Source organism: Asterias rubens, chromosome 14 (assembly GCF_902459465.1).
Source record: "Asterias rubens chromosome 14, eAstRub1.3, whole genome shotgun sequence".
In the NCBI taxonomy this organism is placed as follows: domain Eukaryota; kingdom Metazoa; phylum Echinodermata; class Asteroidea; order Forcipulatida; family Asteriidae; genus Asterias; species Asterias rubens.
In genome coordinates, this window is record NC_047075.1 from 2,484,891 (window position 1) to 2,507,242 (window position 22,352).

At 39.5% G+C, this 22,352-nt stretch overlaps 1 protein-coding gene and 1 long non-coding RNA gene across 2 annotated transcripts; one reads left to right on the forward strand and one right to left on the reverse strand.

Moving 5' to 3' along the window:
* The first annotated feature begins 225 nt into the window (after positions 1-225).
* LOC117299253 (UDP-N-acetylhexosamine pyrophosphorylase-like) lies at positions 226-17,608 on the forward strand. Its single transcript, XM_033782734.1, has 10 exons — positions 226-370; positions 2,593-2,902; positions 5,458-5,662; positions 6,544-6,719; positions 6,999-7,171; positions 8,805-8,998; positions 9,134-9,274; positions 9,662-9,847; positions 14,721-14,793; positions 15,586-17,608. The coding sequence occupies exons 2-10, from the start codon at positions 2,614-2,616 to the stop codon at positions 15,685-15,687; spliced, it is 1,539 nt and encodes a 512-aa protein (XP_033638625.1). The 5' UTR covers positions 226-370; positions 2,593-2,613; the 3' UTR covers positions 15,688-17,608.
* Positions 2,794-21,055, reverse strand: LOC117299254. Its single transcript, XR_004520050.1, has 3 exons — positions 21,012-21,055; positions 15,569-15,643; positions 2,794-2,869 (listed from the first exon to the last, which is right to left on the reverse strand). It is a non-coding gene; the product is annotated as an uncharacterized LOC117299254 (long non-coding RNA).
* Positions 21,056-22,352: the final 1,297 nt, after the last annotated feature.

Consider the following 22,352-nt stretch of genomic DNA (forward strand, 5'->3'; position numbering starts at 1 on the left):
AAAGTGTCGCGCCGGAACTGCTGGTTGCCCGCCGACTCCGTTTAGTCGTGAGAGCAGTAGTCTCGCGGAGCCAGCAGTCTCGCGAGAATACCGCGGGAATCGCGGGGAGAGTCGGAGCGCTGGCACCGCGACATACATTTAACGACTTGTCCACAAGTCTACACCCTAGTACGAATTAGCGGCTGGCCGTCAACGCACATCCTTTAATACGTGGCTGAGGCCCAATGTGCGGTTCGGTTGGCAACAACACAACGTCACCATCGTGTAGTCGAAAACAGTCTCAGAAAAGTGACAAATTGCACTAGAGGTACACCTCCGATTGCGGTAGTTTAACGTGTCAACTGTGCAAGAAGGTATCGTCTTTCAAAGTGTGAGTTTTTGTGAAATATCAAGCTTGATTTCTCTGACAAAATTTGAGATTTTGTCCATAAATGGGCGTTTGCTTTTTTATCTCGCATGATTTCACGCATGCATTGTGTGTGTGTATCCAGCCCTATCGTGTCTCTCTACTCTACCTACATTGTTGTAGCTAGAGCTGTGTGCCCTATATTGATTGCCTTTTGCGTGCATGATGCATTATTTGCAGCTCGGAATATATTAATACAATTTCAACCGACGGTTGTTTAAACCTTTTTTCTCAGGGCCCAATTTCATAGAGCTGCTTTGCTCAACTAAACACTTTTTAAATTTAATCATTAATAAATAAAAAGTTTTTAAATTTATTTTAAATTAAAAATAATAATTTTTAAAGCACCTTTCCATTTCCTTTGCCTGCTGGATCCATGTACACTGACACAATGTTTGATGGGTCCTAGTCTATGCTATTGATGTGCTTGCTTATCTTGATAATCTCCTTTCCTGAATACATGAATGATGTGACATGCCATTTGTTTGCATTCGGTTACATTTTGTACAAAACAGATGATCTTGTTGAAGGGTTTGCAGGTAACCTTAATCCCCTTGTCATGACAAAGGTGCCAAAAGAAAAATAATGTTGGGTGAACCATCGAGTCTTATGACTATTCTGTTACTACATGTATAGTATTGAGTACATTGCTGCTCACTGCACTCCATTTTTTAGTTTGATTGGTTCTAAGTTCTTAGGATTTGAGGCATTGCAGGTATCGATGTGTAGCCTATTTGGCAAATGCTCATTATGCTTTACAACTACCGCACTGTGTGAATATTATGTGATGTGATCATGTGATGTGATCATGTGATGTGATCATGTGATAATGCAATCAAGGGATACAAGTCAGGTGATACAATCATCAGGTGAGATTGTTACCACGATTCTACCAAACACTAAAAACACAAACCACTTCCACTCCAGGTCAAATCCATTGTAATGGGCCTGTAATGCATTGTTTTTGAAAGGGCAAGAGCACCAAGGCGTTTCTCCCTGGTAAAGGACACCCTATGGGGAAATTGTAAATAATTTCTATTGGAGCATTTCAAGGGCACCAAGGCAATGACTGGGAGGGGGGGGGGTAAACGTGTATGCCACTGTGAAGTACAAGTATTATCATTAAACAACCACTCTTACACTCGGACTCTAGAGGAAAATAGTATGTAAACATATCAAGTTGCAAGTCAAAGGCAAAACTTCTGTTCTTTTAAAGGGGTGCATATGTTTGGACTTGGTATTTTGTGGAGCATTTAGGGAAATATTTCCAAAATATTTTATACCCCAGAAAGGTTTTTAAATCTTCTCAGATTGTGTTTTCCTAATGGGAATTAATCCTTCTGCGTGGATGGTTGTATCTGATTTTCAGCCATCTAAGACACTCAATGACCTTTTGAAACGAAATTTTCACAAGTTAGTTTTAATGCATACACATTTAAGACCAAAGGTATACGTTGCCTTTTAAGGACAAATATTACACTTGTAAATCAATATAACTTGACATCCCAACCTCTCGAAAATATCAAGTAAGGCTGGTGTACCGTTTGTCAGTAACTAAATTAGCCCATATATTTAAGTACATTGTGTATTTAGGGAGCCTAAACAATGCACAGTATGCATTGCATGTACCGCACTGTGTGATCTTGTGATGTGATCATCATTTGATGCAGTGCAATCATGGGGTACAAGTCAGGTGACACTATCAGGGCCCAATTTCCTTCTGTTTAACAGATTTCCGTCCCTAAACGAAAGTTAGCACCAGTCGCAACAATGTGAAATTTATGGCAATTTTACTGGTAACCCTGCGTATACATGGTATGTATGTAGTGCAGCGCACACTTTACTTTTCTACTCTGAAAAATTAGCAGTCTACCATTTGATTGGCCCACATGCACTGTACTGTAAGAAGATTGTCATTTTCTGTTTTGAAATTGGGACCAGGGGTCAGTTTTACAAAGATCAAAGATACTCACACATTGTAACTTACAAATACTGTAGTCCTAGGATGCTTTAGGAGTTATTAAAAACTTGAGGCTAGTCCTAAGTTAGGACAAGTTCATGAAGTAACCCGCCCTACATTGTAACTCGAGAAGATAAATCTTAACTCTTTCTGACATCCACCCCTGGACAGATTTAAATCTGAATTCCACCGAACACTAAAATCACAAATTCACTTCCCACTCCAGGCCAGATATCTTCTAAAAAACATGGAGAATCAACCCAGAATGGACGTGGAATCACTTCGCGCAAAACTCGCCGAACACGGTCAAGAGCATCTCCTGGAGTTTTGGCATGACCTCGACGCCGACCAGAAGGTCGCTCTCTACCGAGACATCGAGAGCACAGATGTCGGCGAGCTGGTGGGTCATTTCAAGACGGCGATGGAATCTTCGAGCGACACAGAGAAAGTGGACAGCCTCATGGAGCCGACGCCGTCTGAGTTTTTTGGGTCGATGACAAAAGCTGGGAAGGAGAAAGAGAAATGGTACAGAGAAGGTGAGTGAAGGTGTTTAGTTTTTAATGTCTTTAAAGTAAATTTGTGCATTATTTATCTACCTGGGCCCTAACACAGCCAGACAGTGTACTTGTAATGATTTCCTCTTGGGACAATGATGGGGAAAACCAGCAAAATCTTCATAAAAAATAGCTTCAAAAAAATAATATTAAGCCTTGAAGCCAGCCAGTGCACCTTTCCTACTAAAAAAAAAATCTTAAAATTAAATATACCCTCAACAAGTTGTTAAAATTTACATTGAAACCAAATGCTTTATTAGACCACAACTAGTCTAGACTGCATTCAGTCCTACTAATTGTGAATTATGCAACAATAATAATTTGTAAGGCTAATCCTTACTGACCAGCAGCTGAGACGCTGAATTGCGAAGGACGCGGCTATACGTACAACAACGTGTTCGAGCAGCCAGCCACGTCAACCCATATCACAAAAGAGCACAGCCAGTTATAGAAATATTTTGATAATTTTAGAGGGAGGAAAACCGGACGGCCCGGAAGAGTAGCAACACAAGGTTACTCACACATGTACAATACATGTACATATACACTGTAATGAGTATTTTGCTACCAATGTGTAATGCATACATGTCTCTGAGTCCTGTGCAAACAAACCCACTAGGCATATTTTACTCAGGTGGATTCAAACTCGCCACCTTTGCAAATTCTAGCTGTCCACAGAGTTTAAAGGCAGTGGACACTATTGGTAATTGTCAAAGACCAGTCTTCTCACTTGATGTATCGCAACATACATAAAATAACAAAGCTGTGAAAATTTGAGCTCAATCGGTCATCGAACTTGCGAGATAATAATGAAAGAAAAAACACCCTTGTCACACGAAGTTGCGTGCTTTTAGATGGTTGATTTCGAGACCTCAAGTTCTAAACTTGAAGTCTCGAAATCAAATTTGTGGAAAATTACTTCTTTCTCGAAAACTATGGCACTTCAGAGGGAGCCGCTTCTCACAATGTTTTATACCATCAACATCTCCCCATTACATTAATTATAATAATTATTTTGAGTAATTACCAATAGTGTCCACTGCCTTTAAAACAATGTAAGGCATGTAAGGGAGTTTCAATGGGACTTCCCGGTGCAGTTTTATTTATTCCTTTTCTAAAGAATCACTTTGCGGGGACCACCCAGTTGTGAGAAAAACGTTGTGGGGAGTTCTGTTCCATTGTGTGGTGTAGAACTCGTAGTCCACAAAACTCTTGGTAATGTTGACCCAAACACTCATATGCATTCTTACAGGGGCCAAATGTCAGCTGATTTTCATTTTTAACAACCCCCCAACTTTCCAAGAAAAACAGTGCATACGTGGCTATCTGATCATCAGAAAATACAGGCTGTGGTTTTTTATATATTAATAAACAAAAAACACATGGTATGAGGCCAGCTGTGATGACTGATGAGTGCTATCCTACATGTCCTAGCCCATGCAGCTGCCGATTAGAGGAAGTTCCCCAGATGTTCAAATCAATAAGGTCTCTGCGATTATTCATGTTATACAGAGCTGAACGAGTGGGTCTGGAGATCAGCACACGCTATACTAAACTAATTATAGGGTTTAGAGCGTTTTACAGGTTAACAGTTTATTCTGTTACAAAATGTTCTTTTGCTGTTGTGCCCTGTAAAGGCCCCCTATTGCTATAAAAAAATATTTCCTCATTTTCAGTCAACAAGTATAAAATGTGGACGTACTTGAAGTCAGTCTTTGTACTACATGTAATAATTAAAAATGATACTTGGGTTCTTATCATTTTATCACACCGGGGTGTATTACACATCAAAGTTCCCTTTCAACAGAATAAATCTACAAAAACATGTACTTCATACAGTGACATTTTGAATTAGTTTATGGGACCCATTTATGTCATAGGTCATGTGTTAACAAACACCGGGGCAAACCCCTTCTGTTCGCGATAAGTGTTGGTGTAACCTGGTAACTGGGTACTTTTATACAAATTTTTAAAGTGCATTACACAACACAACCTTCATGTATGACAGTTTTACATGTATGTCCCACCTAAAATACAAAGCGTTAGTGGTTTAAAGTGTCTTGCAAGTGTCACGGCAGGGAGTCGGACCCACACCCTGATGGTCAAAAACTCTAGACCTTGAGTCAGTTGCACTTGTCCGCTGGGCCACTCAACTATTTTTCTCCAAGTGCTAATTCATTCCTGCTGGTGCCCCCCGGCCGAAAGGCTGTGGCCACAAACCATAAACATACCCTTCCCTTTTTTTTTTATAAAGGACTCGGGAAAGTACTGAGTATACAGTGCTAACACACAACGGTGTATGGGTAAAAAAATAATAATAATTATTCTTTATCCCTGATGCAAATTTAACATCTCTTATTACCCTTCCCTGTTCCCCTGCTTAATGTTGTTTTAAACCCTAGGCAGCTGGAGCGCAGACCCTGCTATGAGAGCCAATATTAAACAGGGTCAAGGGGCCTATATGTAATGATATTGGCCGGGATTGTAGCTTATCCACTAAACACTTAACTATTGCCTTCTTTTTACTCTCTGCTCAGGCTTACTTGAAATCTCAAAAGGTAACTGCTGTGTCCTTCTACTCGCTGGGGGTCAGGGTACCAGACTCGGAGTCAAGTACCCAAAGGGGATGTACAATGTTGGTCTGCTGTCTGAGAAGACGCTGTATCAGCTACAGGCAGAGAGGATACTACGAGCACAGCAGTTGGCCTACGACATGTATCGCCAACGAGGGACCATCCCATGGTATGTGTAGTTCTAATGTTGGAACATGTGGGATAGCGTGGTTTATGTCAGGCAGGGTCTTCTCCAATAGACCGATCCAGTAGGCTCAGCCCACGACGCACGTGTGAGCAAGAACATGTGGGGCTCTCCAATGCCTTTCTGCACACTCTGCCACACGCGCCAACAATACGCGCACGCATGTCAGACCCTAGTGTCGGACCTTCGTTGTGATTGGTCAATACACAATGGGGCGGAGCTTAATGGATCGGTCTATTGTTTTAGTGACTGGCCAGAGGAACCAGTTAGTCAATCTTTCAAATGAAAAAGTTAATTCCAGTGGTTATGGTAAGGCATGCTGAGAAAATAATGATGCGGTAAGATCGATCTTCCTTGGGAACGTTGTCGGGTCCCTACTGCCTCAATCCTCCAAATTCAACAGTTATGAGGGCGATAGCACCAAGCATGAAGGAGCAATCCAGTGCAACAGTCTCCACAGTCATGAAGGTGGCAAATGGGACTTTGAAAGCAGTCGGGTCTTCCCGACCATCGAGCTATAACCCTGGTTGCAAGGTGCTCTAAGGCAATGACCAGGGCCCAATTTCATAGAGCTGCTTAGCACAAAAAAATTGCTTAGCATGATAAAAACAGGATTACCAACCAATTTTCTATTCGTTGCATATTGCTTGTTACTGGTATTCGGCTGTTGTTTGCTTATCTTGAAAATCTTGTGGAAATTTGGTTGGTAATTCTGTTTTTATCAAGGCGAAAATGTCATGCTAAGCAAATTTTTGTGCTTAGGAGCTCCATGAAGTTGGGCCCAGCATTACCTCTGAGAAGTATCTGGGCGAGTAGATGCACAGCTCTAATTTCTTCATCGTCTCTCTCTCTCTCGTCCTCTCCAGGTACATCATGACCAGTGAGCACACCAAGGAACCAACAGAGGAGTTCTTCCGTCAACACAACTACTTTGGTCTCCAGAAAGAAAATGTAGTCATGTTTGAACAGAACATGCTGCCATGTCTTTCCTTTGATGGTAAAATTCTACTGGACCAAAAGTCAAAGATATCTCGAGCCCCTGGTAAGATTTATTTTGAAACAACTCCCCTGCTCATCCCCTCCTCCTCACCTTTCTGCAGAGTTCTCCACAGGTTTAAATTGTGTCCGAGCGCTGAACCAAACCTTCACGATCCTCAAATTGAGCAAACCATTCCTGCACTGTTGGCAAATTGTGCAAACTAATCCTGCAAACTATTCCCAAACTGTCGTACAATATTTCTGTTTCTTCAAGCCTCTTAACTTATTGGTAGAGATGTGCGCTACTTTTATTATAAGACTTTAAACAACTTTTATTCTGCAGATGGCAATGGAGGTCTGTACAGAGCTCTAGGAAACTGCCGAATCCTGGAGGATATGGAGAGACGTAACATCAAGTACGTCCATGTCTATGGGGTGGATAACATACTGGTCAAGATGGCCGACCCTTGGTTCATCGGGTTTTGTAGGTCAAAGGGAGCAAACTGCGGTGCAAAGGTAAGGGATCAAGTGTTGTTTTAAAGGGCGGGTATACAATAATAATAATAATAATAACCCGTTTTTATATAGCGCTTTTCACACCCGGAGGGCGTCCCAAAGCGCTTCACATTATTACCCCTGGTCACTGGGCCTTAAATCACTCCTTAAACCATCTCAGCTCCAACAGCCTTGTGCAACATTAATATGCGCTACTCGGCTAAATCAATCACAAGAACCATCTCTGCCCTCGCAGGTACCCATTTACCCCTGGGTGGAGAGAAGCAATTATAGTTAAGTGTCTTGCTCAGGGACACAAGTGTCACGACCGGGATTCGAACCCACACTCTGCTGAACAGAAGCACCAGAGCTTGAGTTCGGTGTTCTTATCCACTCGGCCACGACAATGCAAATGTACCTTGGTAATTAGTTTAAATAATAATGACCATAGTACATGTACATATGTAACTTACTTGATAATCATGATAATGTACCACATTTTGAGAATTTATTCCTACTCTTGAAGGGGGCAAATTAATTTCCAATTGTAAGGGGCACTTATAACTATGGGGAAGATAGAACCATACAAAGGGCACCACAGCAAAAGCACACCTCGGCAATTGACCGATCCATTAAGCTCCGCCCCATTGCGTACTGATCACTCACAACGCAACGAAGGTCTGACAAATAAAGTCCGACATGCGTGCGCGTATGCTTGGCACGCGCTGCAGAGTTGTGCAGAAAGGCATTGGAAAGGCTCACGTGTTCTTGCTCACACGTGCGTCTCGGGCGGAGCCTAATGGATCGGTCTATTGCTGTGGTTGATATTGTTTTGGAGCCTTTGATTCCCGTCTAAGGACATGAAGGAAAGTGGTTTTAGGGACAGGGATTCCAAAAAAAAATTCAATCTTAGAAACCTTTCATGCATGAATTCAACTCAATTGTGCATCTAAACTTTACTACCATACATGTAAGAAATTGATAAACTTTCTTAGGCAGGTGTTAGGACTCATTTGTTTAAATCTGCATATAATTGGTGATTCTGCATGTCATACATGCGTGTATTGATTTGTTCAATTTCTGATTTGTATTTGTGTTGTCTTCATTGTTACTTGTTTTTTTGCTACACTTTCTATATTTCTATATAAATGGTAGTTTATTATACTGTTTGTGCTGTGTCTTGCAATAGCTAGATAGATTGTACATTATAAATGCTAATTGTACCATTATTTATCTAATTGTATTATTATTTATTTAAATTAAAAGTTTATTTTTCATAAAAGTTTATGACAAGTATTTTGTGTGATTAATGTAAAACCCTATATCAAGCCTAAATGTTGTAGTAAAGAAAACCTTCATAGAACAAATTAATTAACTTTTAAGTTATTGATAATGTTTGATGGTGTATTCTATCCAGGTGGTAGCAAGGCCTTACCAACATAGCCTAAAATAGGGAGACCGCAAACATACATGTAGGGCTAAATAGCTCAGTTGGTAGAGCGCCGACGAATCAAACACAAGGTTGTTGGTTCAAATACCGCTCTGCAAATATGCATTTGTTCAAACCCCAATAATAAAAGACACTTCATAAAAAAAACATTTATTTACCGTTATAGATTCTTGGTAATGTTTTTTGTTTTGATATTCCACTAAGGTGGTGGCCAAGGCCTTTCCAACAGAGCCTGTTGGTGTCGTCTGTCGAGTCAACGGTAAGAACCAAGTGGTGGAGTACAGCGAGATCACGCTGAAGACTGCCGAGAAGAGAGATGAGGAGGGGCATCTTATTTTCAGCGCCGGCAACATCTGTAATCATTTCTTCACGACAGATTTCTTGAAAGACCTTGTCGGGTGGGTAAAGAGTAAATCCTATTTATTCATTTCATTTTGTCAACTGAGTGACTTATCATCTACACCAAGCAGAAATTTTGTTTGCACTCTATTGGAACAAATTTCTTATTTCAAATGTTTTTGATACAACAACAGAAGATACGAGAAGCAGCTGAGACACCACGTAGCCAAGAAGAAGATCCCCTACATTGATAACAGCGGCAACAGAATCATTCCGGAGAAACCAAACGGGGTCAAGATGGAGAAATTTGTCTTTGACGTCTTTCAGTTCTCAAAGTGAGTACTAAATCCTTTGTCATTGTTTGTTTCAGTATTTTGTACTCATTGGTGTTCAGCTGCAGCTGTAAAGGGTCTTTTTGGTAGAGTTAATTTGGTATATAGATCGATTGCACTAAGCGTCATCAACCGCCATATTTGATGAAACGTGCACGCGTGCAAGGCTTATCATTGGCTATGAGGTGTGGTAGCGCGTACACGTATGCACTTTTGCATTGTTTATACATCAAATATGGCGCTTGATGACGTTTAGTGCAATCGGTCTATTGACCACATGCTACCATTCTAGCATTTTTTTTTCTTCATTAAGATCATTTGTAGAGAAGTCAAATTGTTAACAACATGAATTACATTTTTACTAATCAAAACCTCACTTGTTTCCTCTAGTAAATTTGCTGTGTTTGAGGTCCTTCGAGAGGACGAGTTCTCACCCTTAAAGAACAGCAACACGGCCGAGAAGGACAACCCGACGACGTCGCGCCACGCCCTTCTGTCCCTTCACCATCGTTGGGTCCTCAACGCCGGCGGGAGGTTTGTTGAGAAAGACGGAACGCCCATCCCAGCCATTCCAAGGTAGATCAAAATATGTAGCCTTTACGACATGTACGTTATGTGCGAGTTTGAAATTGTTTTAATGTTGTATCTCATATCCCAAGATGTACACACAAAACAAATGTTGCATTTTTGTGCCATATTCCAAAAAAGAATTGAAAATTTAACTACAATGTTTTTGCAGTTACGTGGCAAAATAGAGCAAAGTTAATACAAACTGCTTACCAACCTACATTTGTAACATGCATGTTATCACAAAGGCAAACAAATTGAAAGTGTCTGCCATGTCTAAAGTATTGGGTGCGTTCAAATAGCTTTTGACGTCATTCCAGGGGCTCACCCAGGTCAGCCCCCTTATGGAGTGGGTCACTTAGGGGCTGGCCCCAGGTAAACGACGTCATGACGAGAGCAGTGTAGACCCAGGGAAGCTAAAAGAATGCACCCATTATTATTCCGTAGTATTGTTGCATACATCATGTACTCTGCCCACGGCATGCTTTTGTTTGAGATTGTTGTCTTTAGTTGGATGTACATGTCGTCAGTGCTCCCCTCATGTTCAAGCTAGTGTATTAGGTCGATACACACAAATGGTAGTCGATATGCAAAAAAAAAAAAACAATGCACTTTCGGGCAGCTAAACCAACATAAACACTAAATAAAAAACATTCGGAAGATCTATTTACAATTCAGCGTTCTTCGGCCAAACTTTGGTATCGAAATAATTACCCCTTTGTCCCATGTGTGTTTATGATTTGCTATGTGTGTACATTTGTGTCGTGCTCAGTCTAACCAAGAATGAAAACGGATTTGGTTCTCCCCTTGGAGTGTAAGTTCAAACGTATCTCCCCCTTCCCTTTGGGCTTTAGTTATCCCTCCCAGTGGACTCGGGCCCTCCTTCTCCCCCCCCCCCCCCCCCCCCCCACACACCCAACTTTACACTTTTGGCAATTCGACAATTACGGTACTCACGTTACGTTTTTATGTATTTATGTACTTTGAGATTCCTTGAGCCTTAATTACCTTTACTGAAAGGGTTTAAAAGCTTTTCTCCACATAGAAGTTAGGGTAGACCTTGGCTTACTTTAGCACCAAAGATGAGATCCAGAAGAATGTGTCACAATACGAGACAAACAAAACTGGTTACTCACATTAAGAAAATGTCCAAAAATGTAACGTGATCAGCCAATTTTGTTTGTCTTGTATATCATCCAAAGGCCTGTATACTTTGTTTTTGAAAGGGCAAGGGCACCAAGGCATTTTCTCTTTGGCAAAGGGCACCCTATGATGAAATTGCAAATTTGTACTGGAGCATTTCAAGGGCACCAAGGCAATGACTAGGGGACACGGAGGCAAGGGCACCAAGGCATTTTCATCTTGGTAAAGGGCACCCTATGATGAAATTGCAAGTTTTTACTGGAGCATTTCAAGGGCACCAAGGCAATGACTAGGGGACACGGAGGCAAGGGCACCAAGGCATTTTCTCCTTGGTAAAGGGCACCCTATGAGGAAAATGTAAATTTCTACTGGAGCATTTCAAGGGCACCAAGGCAATGACCAGGGGCATGAGGCAATCGCCTTCGTTCCCTCCGTGAAGTACCAGGCCTGCCGTCGATTTCACAAAACTATCCCAACTTAAGACTAATCTTGGGACTTAGGATGAGTCCCAACCCTGCACTGTACATGTAGCATGCAGACCTAACTCGAGATAAGACGAGTCCTAACTTTTTGTGAAATCGACAACTGCATACAACCATATTTCTGGATCTCATCCTTCATGTCCTTAGTGCTGAAGTAGATCTAGGTCTACCCTAACTTCTACTGTGATAACAATTATTGAACCTTTTCAGTAAAGGTAATTTCAGGCAAAGGAAAACAAAAGAATGTAACGTGAGTAGCCAAGGAATTGTCATGTAGAACCTGCCTGCTGCCCATCCCTGCCCCTCACAATTTATTCCCCCAAATGGATTTAGTCATTCTACATCTCTTGGTACTTCCTGATGGCGTAGGAGGTGAATTCATTTTCCCCTGTTAGTTTTAGAGTTTTCCTTTTAAGATTAAAGGTAGTGTCATAGATTGGTTTATTGTTTTTTAAACTTTCTTCTTGAGTGGACATAACCAGTTCGGATTTTCGACGATATCTGAAATTGTGACCATGTTTTAAATGCAGTTTTCACAGGTTAGTTTAATTGTTTGTACCTGTACTACAATCAACGGTTCTAAAGACCAAACATATTACGTGTATTCGGTCTGTAAGGGACTGATCAAACGGTTCCCGAAACCAATTGTATACCTCGCCTAGGATTAATATTTAGGCAATTTCATCTCGATACAGGGTTCGAACGCCGCCTAGGGGTAGTGGAATGGTCTTGGAGAATGTTCAAAGGTGCTTAATTTCTGTACATCAACGTTATCAATACATTACACCATGTACACAGTACACAAGCTTGCCAATTGCGTGCTGATTTGTGCAAATTTCGAACAACAACAAGAATGTAGAATGCTTCAAAATAACCAGAGAACCAGTCACTTGATCACATGATTCTTTAGCTGTTAACGCTTTTCCAGTATCCAAAATAAATTGATCTCTAGTAAATTTGTTGTGCTTTTATAGGAACACGTTTGTCATTGGAAATGCAAAACCGGATGCAGAGTCTTGCTGTGCCGTAAACTTTTCTCTTTGCTTAACAAGCTGCAGTTGCTTGACTTGTAGTGTGTCGTTTGTGACTGCGTGTTTGCTGCCAGTCCTTGCTTTAATAGTGGAATTAATAAACTGAATTTTGCCTAGCAGCTAATTTGGAATTTGGAACGTATGTGTATTATACATACATGTACACTACATGTACATGTACAATATGTATGTATCACAGGCCAGGTCCGAAATGGTGACTATAGCTACGGCTGCGGCTAGATTTCTGCGTCGTGCGTTAAATAATGTTCTTCATTATCAACAGAGGAATAGTAAGTGGCTCAGTGCTACAAGTTCGTTAGTAACAACTTCATACTCGTAATAATTAAAAGGTCCTAAAGTGATAATTCATGTTAAGTTTGAAAAATGAATCAAAATCCCGAAGCAATTTTTTTCTAAGACATGTAAGAAAATGAATGTTCGTTTTGCTAACAATTACTTTTGAGACCACCTTTGATCAATAAACTTCACTTGCCCGGAGCTCCTAAATATGCAAATTCAATTTCATGAAATCTATACAAACTGCACTAACAGACTAAAGACCTGAGCCATTGAATTATAGTCGTAGATGTACATGTACATGCAGCCACCAATTCGGATACTGCCTACAACCTAACATTGGTTTACTTAACCTGGGTACCAGGGATTCTTAATCATAGCCCATGCTTCTCACAAACGCCTTTATACATTTACATCTTAAGCCTCTCTCATACTTCATGCAAACTGGAACGACAACAAAATTGATGTTGAAATGTGGCCTGTTGTGGCCAAGCGGTTATTAGACACTATTGGCAATTACTCAAAACAATTATTAGCATTAAACCTTTCTTGATTACTAGTAATGGGGAGAGGTTGATGGTATAAAACATCGTGAGAAACAGCTCCCTCTGAAGCAATGTAGTTTCCGAGAAAGAAGTAATTTTCCACAAATTTGTTTTCGAGACCTCAGATTTAGAATTTGAGGTCTCGAAATCAAGCATCTGAAAGCACACAACTTCGTGTGACAAGGGTGTTTTTTTCTTTAATTATTATCTCGCAATTTCGACGACCAATTGAGCTCAAATTTTCACAGGTTTGTTATTTTATGCATATATGTTGAGAAACACCAAGTGGGCGACTAGTCTTTGACAATTACCAATAGTTTCCCAGGGCTGTATGCTTCGTTTTTGAAAGGGCAAGGGCACCAAGGCATTGCAAATTTGTACTGGAGCATTTCAAGGGCACCAAGGCAATGACCAGGGGACACGGAGGCAATCGCCTTAGTTGCCTCCGTGAAGTATCAGGCCTGGTGTCCACTGTCTTTAAGAGCACCAGACTCCACTACTGGTGTTACTGTTCAGCAGAATGTATAGGCTTGAGTCGCGGTTGGAACTTCTGTGTCCTTTAAAGGAATGTTACAGAATTGGTTTTGCTAGCAAAACCATATGCATAAACTGACAAACCAGGAGAAGTTCAAGATCGATCGGCCATCTGGGTCATGAGAGAATAGTGAAAAACTGGTTACAAATTTTGCCTTGCATCGATGCCAAAACAAAAAAGAATAAAACACTCACGGAGCGATAAACTCTAAACGCGAAGTTAGATTATTTATTTCTCATTAAGTATGACATTTCAGACAGAAATGTTTAAAGGGATGTTTTCAACCATCAACATCATGTGTAAGTTTTATGTAAATCTGTGATCTTCACGATTTTTGTTTCTTACCAATTCTGTAACATTCCTTATGCACGACAATAAACCATTTTTGCTACATGTACGTCCTTTGCATGGGATGTAAAGCCGTCGGTCCTGTGTAATATGTAATGCGCGTAACAGAAAAACAGTGCAGGGGTTCGCCTCAGCGTTCTTGTTTTTGACTGCATGTTGCTCCACAGCATATGCCGCAAGTATAATTTTTAGATACAAATTTTGCATTGCCTTACGCCTTTCATATTTGCATGAAGGGCTTTACTTATTTAGAAGTCTCCAAATGGCTTAAAGGATGTGCGATTGTTTGTTTAGTCGTGTGTTTCATATTGACTTATCAATAAGTAGTATTTGAAATTAATGGTGGAGAGACAATCTTGAGTAAGGTTCAGTAAAACACCATGTACTTGGTCATGAATGTACATAGATTTAATTATTAGTAGAATTTTGATCAGAACAGTCCAACAAATATTAGCAGATATATTTACAACTTGTTCATTATGATTTCATATTTTGTTTTAGTCGGAGAGCTAACGACGTGGATGACTACCCAGTAGTGTGTGAAGTATCTCCTCTGTTATCATACGCCGGAGAGGTAAATGTCAAAATGTTTCTCACACATCAAAATGATTAGTCTTAAAAGATTTATTCATAAATACCTCTGACAGTTTCGCTATTCCTATTGGCCGACAGCGTGTCATGTTGGGGTGTTTAAACGGTTGATAATGACCAGCTGGAGCCGGTTTTAAAAGGCCTATTGAAAACTTGTTGCTATCCTTTTATTCCCTTATTTATATCCCTATGTTCGTTGGTTGAGATCAAATACTAAAGTTGAACGGGTGAAGTGATGAGCCTGACCTCATTATTAGGAGCTTGACCGATCTAGCTCACTGGATCTTTCAACACCGACACGAAAAAAACCTTATATTCATGTAGTTCCAGGCCAACAACCTGCGTACTCCCTGCACTCTAAAAAAGCAGGAGATACAAAGCTTTTTCTGTAGCAGGTAGAAGAAATGTGTAACTCTATCCAACAAACAGGGATCCAATGTTCCACCTCAATACACAAAATATGTTTAGTTCCTCTCTCAAGAGGGAACAATACCTAGTTTGCCTAAAGGGAAGGCCTTCATTGCATGGCCACGACCATGCCAGTCTTTTAACGGCCATGTAAGATCTCTTCGCCAATCTTTTATTCCCTTAATTAAAGAATCAAACGAATCAAACACTATTTGTATACTTTGACTTTAAGTCATGATACTTTTTTTTTTCTTTTTTTCTTTTTCTGTTATCACAATGAAGTTTTGGGATGCTTAATGCTTTTGGAAAGGGCACATTATAAATATTGTTATTACTATGAGACCATTTACCTTTTTGTTGTTTTCAGGGCCTTCAGGAGATTTGCGACAAGAAGCAGTTCTGCTCACCGGTACTCCTCTCAGAAACTGACCAAATGGAAAGTAAAGAATCCGTTATCGGAACCAATTAAACCAACTGAAAATGTCTTTACTAAGGCGTGTGTTTTGTTCAGCAAAGTTCATGAAGCTATGAATATTCATTACAAGTTCATCAAGTTCAGAGGTAGTTAACGATTAGTCAATGAACAAAAACTTCATGAACTGTACATAAATATTATAGGCATAGTTCTATGACAGTATGAGGTGATTATTGCACTATTTGTAAGGATCAAAAGGGTGAAAACAATGATGTTGCCACACTCCCTCGCAGTTTTTAAATTCATAAATACAGAAATTAGAAATTACCAATAAAATTTCCTTACTATTAATGAATAACAATGTATTTCCCTACTCTATGCTACAACTGAATTCACCCCCCAAAGCGTTGTCAAATAGCACCCTCATGTGATGGAGAGTTGACCCTATTGAAGAACATGGAGTTTATATTTTGTACATTTTGATATAGTGTTGCCGTTGTAGCCAGCATGTTATAAACCTTGTATTCTTTTTAGATAAACGCCAGTCATTTTAAAGGCAACTTAATTGTACAGTGAGATTTTTAATTAGGACCAAGTAGTTTGGCTGATAATGTGGCCAAACACAAAGTGACTTTTGTTTCGCCGGCATTCCCAATTTTTTATCTGTTCGTCAATTTTAGCAAGGCAGCATTTTGAAAAAAATGTAAGTTAATTAATGTACATGAAATAATAGACGTGGCTTCTAGTATAATTTCTAAACTCATCACCACTGTTACTAGGGCATTTAATTTATTCCTTAAGTTTGTTGGTGCTAAGCAAGTTTTTGTGCTTACAGGCTTTATGAAATTTGGCAAAGGATTTTTCAATTTGTCCTCAAAAATGGAAATACATTATTTCAATGCAAAAGTGTCAGTGAATTGACTCACTGTTTACATGTATCTGTTCAAGCTGTTCACAAACATTCCATTTGGACCATGTGAAGAAAGTAGAATATCACCCCTCCAAAACAAGTTTTGTTTTTTCAACATGCTCAATGCTAGTCTTGCCCCAAGACGGTATCGCTTGATAGTGTATTGGATAGTGTACTGCGCTCAGTTGTAACTCGCTAAAGCGCCCCCTCCTCTGACTGGTTTGTGGGGCAAGACTAGTCTCTGCTAGTTTTTTTATTATATTAGCTCGCCAGACTACGACAGAGCCTAGTCTTGCCCCACAAACCAGTCAAAGGAGGGCGCGCTTCAGCGAGTTACAACTGAGCGCAGTACACTATCCAGAATGGAGCGGTATCATCTTGGGGCAAGACTAGTTCAATGCAAACTTGTGAGTGTACGCAGGCATGCAATCACATGTATTCACTGATCACCTGATTCATTCCATTCCTTTTTGCAATGTGTTATTTAGAGCTGGGCATCCATAGAAACTGCAAAAACACTAGAAGTTAATTTGTAAGCTTGTGTGAAGAGCCCACTTATAAAGAAACTGAGCAAGCTAGGTACCAAAATAATGTCTTGACCCTTTTATAAAAACCAGTCCTCAACAATTAGTACTTAAACATTCGCCACTTGTTTGTTCCCCGTCTAATAAAACTGATTACATATTCATGTGGGTGTTGAATATTCATTAAGGAAGTCTTGAACAATTCATCATGCACCATACAAACAGATTCTGCATGCACCACTTTTTCATTAACTTTACAAAGAGGGATATCTCATTGAGGTAAATTAGATACTATATTATTTGATATCGAATGAAAAAGTGGTGGCGCCATAAGGAACCTTTTCCTTAATTCTTTGTACAGACATGATATTCGTTCTACTTTACTCTGTCTTCTAATTTTTTTTTTACCCTAACAAAAAAAAAAAAAAAAAAAACTGTCAGCCATTGTACTCGATAAATATTAAGAAAGGCGTAAAAAGCAATCAGATGTAAAAACCAATCCTTAAAGGAACACGTTGCCTTGGATCGGTCGAGTTGGTCTTTGAAAAGCATTTGTAACCGTTCCTTATAAAATGATGCATACATGCATCATTTTATAAGGATATTTAAAAGTAGAATAAAAGTATCACTCGAAATTGTGTGGTTTTCCTTTAACCTCTTCGACAAACATGGTCGGCCATTTATGGGAATCAAATTTTTGACTCCCATAAATGGCCAACTGTGTTAGTTTGCAAAGTAAAAGGAAAACCACACAATTTTGAGGAAAATGTTTGCGGATTAATGTGTTCTACTTTTAAAACATCTTTCTAACCATAATGCATTTTATAACACACGGTCAGAAACGCTCTTTAAGACCAACTCGACCGATCCAAGGCAACTTGTTCCTTTAACAATTAGTATTTGAATATATGCAGCCTTGTCTGTGCACTGTCTACTTTTGACAGAATACATTAATAGAGATTAATAATGCTGCATTATAAACCTGTTTTCATTTTCTGGTCTACTTAATATTTTCATTAGAGCAGTATTTAAGAAAAATATGTGTTACTTGATTGCGTGTGGAAGTGCCTTATAGTTTCTTTTAGAAACTTGTGAATTTTTGTTTTGTTTTTATGATGAATTAATTTAGTGTATTAAGTAATCAGCAAACTTAACATTTTTGGTGGAGATATTTTTATTTAACAAGCCTCAATTTTTTGGTGAAAACTCGCACGACTTGTAGCTTAAAACAATAACTAGAACGGAATTTGTTGATGAACTATTAATTAGGGACTTTTGGGACACCAGGTGGCAGCAGACTTGCCAGGTAAATCCACTGTTCTTGGTAACTTCCGCATGCCCAAAACAACGTAAACGATGGTAATTTTACCTGAAGTCTGCTGCCACCTAGCATTTCATTCTCCTATTCCTTAACACATTGGTCACCTCGTAAATGTGAAGGAAAAAATACTAAGTGCACACAAAGCGATGTGTACAAAACAATGCATTTTTCACTTTTTGATAATACTTAAAGGAACATGTTGCCTTGGATCGGTCGAGTCGGTCTTTGAAAAGCGTTTGTTATTAAATGCATATGGTTAGAAATATATTTTTCAAGTAGAATATAATGATCCACACAAGTATCACTCGAAATTGCACGGTTTTCCTTTTACGTCGTGAACTAACAAGGTCTTCGCAACGTGAAAGGAAAATCGTGCAATTTCGAGGCATGTTTGTGTGGATCACTATATTCTACCTTTTAAATTATCTATCTAACCATTTGCATTTCATAACAAATGCTTTTCAAAGACCAACTCACCCGATCCAAGGCAACCTGCTCCTTCAATTACCAAGGTGAACAAGTATTCCACTTCATGGAAACACAGAAGTCATATCCAGCATCGCTATGGCAACTAAAAGGTTGATGTTATCAGAAATTATGTGACATTCGGCTCCCTGTTATATTCATAAATGTATAACATTATGTAATAATTTATGTTTACTAACCAAATTTCTTGTCTTTGACTTTTTCAAATTACGCTTATATCGTTTCATGAAATATTTTTTTACGTATTATTTAGTTAATTCATAGATGTCAGCACTTTTCTTGTTTTGTTAGTGAGGTACTCATTATAATTATTTTATTTCAATATTGCACCAATATGTCTAATTTGACTTCTGCTAATTAGGCTCTGCCCCTTAATGCATTGGACCAATCAGATCTATCCTTCAACGCATTGGACCAATCACAATACTAGAGAATGTTTACTGTGTAAACTGATGAGCAACTAGTGTAATAATGATTAGTCAGCACCATCGTCTCAATTACGCAGAAAAGTTCAACTCTTGCAAAACACTCGCAGTGAAAGCCAAGCTGTGACAAAAAGAACATGCTTTACACAAAGCATTCGCAGGGAGTTGGACCAGGCTTTGGGCTTTGGCTCCGGCTTAAGCTCACATTTTCAAATGATGGAGCCAAGTCAGTGCCAAAGCCATGGTTTTGAAAATGATCAGAGTACAGAGATACACATTTCTGCTGTACATTGTACCCGAGTGCCATTTTTTTTTTTTTTTGGTGCATTGATGGTCTGGGCTATGTGGATTTGTCTGTTTTCATTGCTAAGTTAATTACCATTGCTGTGTGGGCACACTGGCCTAGATACGCGCCCCGGCATGCTTGCATGCGGCCATTTTCTAAGTTGACAGAACAGCATCGCACAGCGTGTGTTAGTCGCGTAACGTTCAATAAACACACAAATACAATGTGTACTTCATATTCATCGCGCGTACAGAATGGTGCGCGTGTTTCCTTGCGGTCCCGTCGCGCTGTGCATAGACCTATTCGCAAATACTGGGGCGCGCGCGTAAAGCTTGTAATTAGGTGCATTGTGGTCTAGCTGGTACCCAAATTTGATCCATATCTATCCCACAATGCACCTCATTCAACAGTCTGCGCTTGCGCAATGGTATTTGCGATAAGGTCTATGAAGCATCACCAGTGCGCCGTCTAGTTCTTATATAAAACTCTCTGTAAACGGCTCAAATTTGGCATGTCCTTCTATATTATGTGTGTAATTAGGTCACGTGGAAATCCAAAATGAAGTGAATTTCTTATTGAGTTCATAATGGTTGTGTACATTTTTAAAGCTACTTTTTAATAATTATAAGAAAGGAATAAAATATCTACTCAGAGAAATAATATATCAAGTGTCTTTGTCTTGTTGTCTTTTTTCAATAACACCTCTTGTGTATAAGGTGCACCTCCCAGGTCAAAATTCCAGTTGAACCTAGTTAACTGGGGTCAACTGGTTCAACTGGATAGTGATCAAACTCGTCCATTTTCCATATTAACCAACTGGTTTGGACTAGGTTTAACTGTGTTCAACTAGGTTGAAATTATAAACCAGTTGGTCTCTGTCCATTTTCCATATTAAACCAACTGGTTTAAACTGTGTTTAACTAGTTTATCAACTGGTTTCAACTAGTTCCAGTTAAACCCAGTTTAACTACATGTAGGTTCAACTGGAATTTCGACCTGGGCTTACAATGTATATGTTGCTAAACGTCTGGCGAAAATGTGATGGTTTATATTAATCATGAACAAATGCCTGTAATAATATTAAAATGATTTTTCTTAAAGGCAGTGGACACTATTGGTAATTACTCAACATAATCACAAGCATAAAACCTTACTTGGAAATGATTAATGGGGAGCTGCTGATAGTATACAAATATTGACTGCTTCGAGTGCTATGGTTAAAACTATGACTCCCGAGGTGATCCCCGGAGCGTTCTATTTTCCCGAGGCGAACCCGAGGCGAAAAAGCCGAGGGAAAATAGAACGCTCCGGGGATCACCAAGGGAGTCATAGTTTTTAACCATTGCACGAGTAAAAGCAGTCAATATTTGTTTTATAACACCCCAAACATTTCTAAATACTGTACTATTATTATTAAGTTACAGACCTGAATGCTACAATCCACGGACGACGCGAATACAGATTGCAAACAGATTGCATAGTGTCGTGCAATCCGAAATGGTTACAGACTATTAGTTTATCATCCTCGTACACGCAACGGACGTCTGGGTACTGCACGCCGTGTGTTAGTCTTCGGACTAGCGCACGGCAAACCGACGCACTATCACACGGCCGTCGTCTAGCTAGCAAAACTAAGACATGTCATGTGACGCGCTCTAAACCAACGAGCAGGCAGAATACTTGCAAGGGGTATTATAATATAAAACATTGTGAGAAACGGCTCCCGCTGAAGTAACGTAGTTTTCCACGAATTTGATTTTTGAGACCTCGGAATTCGATTTTGAGGTTTCGAAACCAAGCATCTGAAAGCACACAACTTTGTGAGACAAAGGTGTTTTTTTCTTTCATTATTGTCTCGCAACTTCCAACGACTAATTGAGTTCAAATGTTCACATGTTTGTTGTTTGATGCATACATATGTTGGGATCTACCAAGTGAGAAGACTGGTCTTTGATAATTACAATAGTGTCCAGCAGTCGATTTCACAAAGAGTTGGGACTCGTCTTATCTCGAGTTAGGACGTGTAACTCGCGCGTCCTACATCCTAACTTTGGATTAATCTTAAGGTCTGCATGCTACAGTGCAGGGTTGGGACTCGTCCTACTTAAGTCCTAAGATTAATCTTAAGTTACAAAGAGTTTTGTGAAATCGACGGCAGGGTCTGTACAGACAATAACACTTCAGGTAGACTAGACATTTCTGAAGTAAAAACATAAACAAGTACAAACATCACTCTGAATTTAAATAGCTCGCAACTTTATTGTTCTTCTATATAATTACCAAACAAATGTAGACTGTTAAACACATATTGGTGTTGTAGTAATCAAAGATTTCAAATTTGATAAATAAATAAATAAAATGAGAACTACTTGTATTATTAACAAAATACTGTTATATTTTTTTCCAGTAAATTGCTGCTCGAGTTGTGTAAGATAAGGACCAGGCAAAATGTTGTCAATATGAAAGACTCTGCTAAGGGTCGAAATAATCAGGCATTTCTGGCATTATTGTTGTGCATTTATACTTAAGGTCCTTTTGGTTGGTGAGCAGTTTGCAACAGCTAGTTATATTTTCTCATGTGGTTATGTTGTCATTAAGCATCCGAGAAAGACTCTGCTAGGGTTGAAACATCAGGCAATTAACTATTGGTTTACTTATTTCTACAGACCTGTTAGTGTCTGCCTGTTTTTTTTTTCGTTTTTTTTCTTAAAGGCAGTGGACACTATTGGTAAGTAATCAAAATAGTTATTATTTAGAAAGGTTTGCG

What these genes read in the sequence shown, in the direction of transcription:
- LOC117299253 (XM_033782734.1), top strand. Translation starts at nt 2,614, where the DNA reads ATGGAGAATCAACCCAGAATGGACGTGGAATCACTTCGCGCAAAACTC. An exon ending in AAAGATATCTCGAGCCCCTG is followed by an intron (nt 6,720 to 6,998) that starts GTAAGATTTATT and finishes TTTATTCTGCAG; the next exon opens with ATGGCAATGGAGGTCTGTAC. An exon ending in GACGTCTTTCAGTTCTCAAA is followed by an intron (nt 9,275 to 9,661) that starts GTGAGTACTAAA and finishes TGTTTCCTCTAG; the next exon opens with TAAATTTGCTGTGTTTGAGG.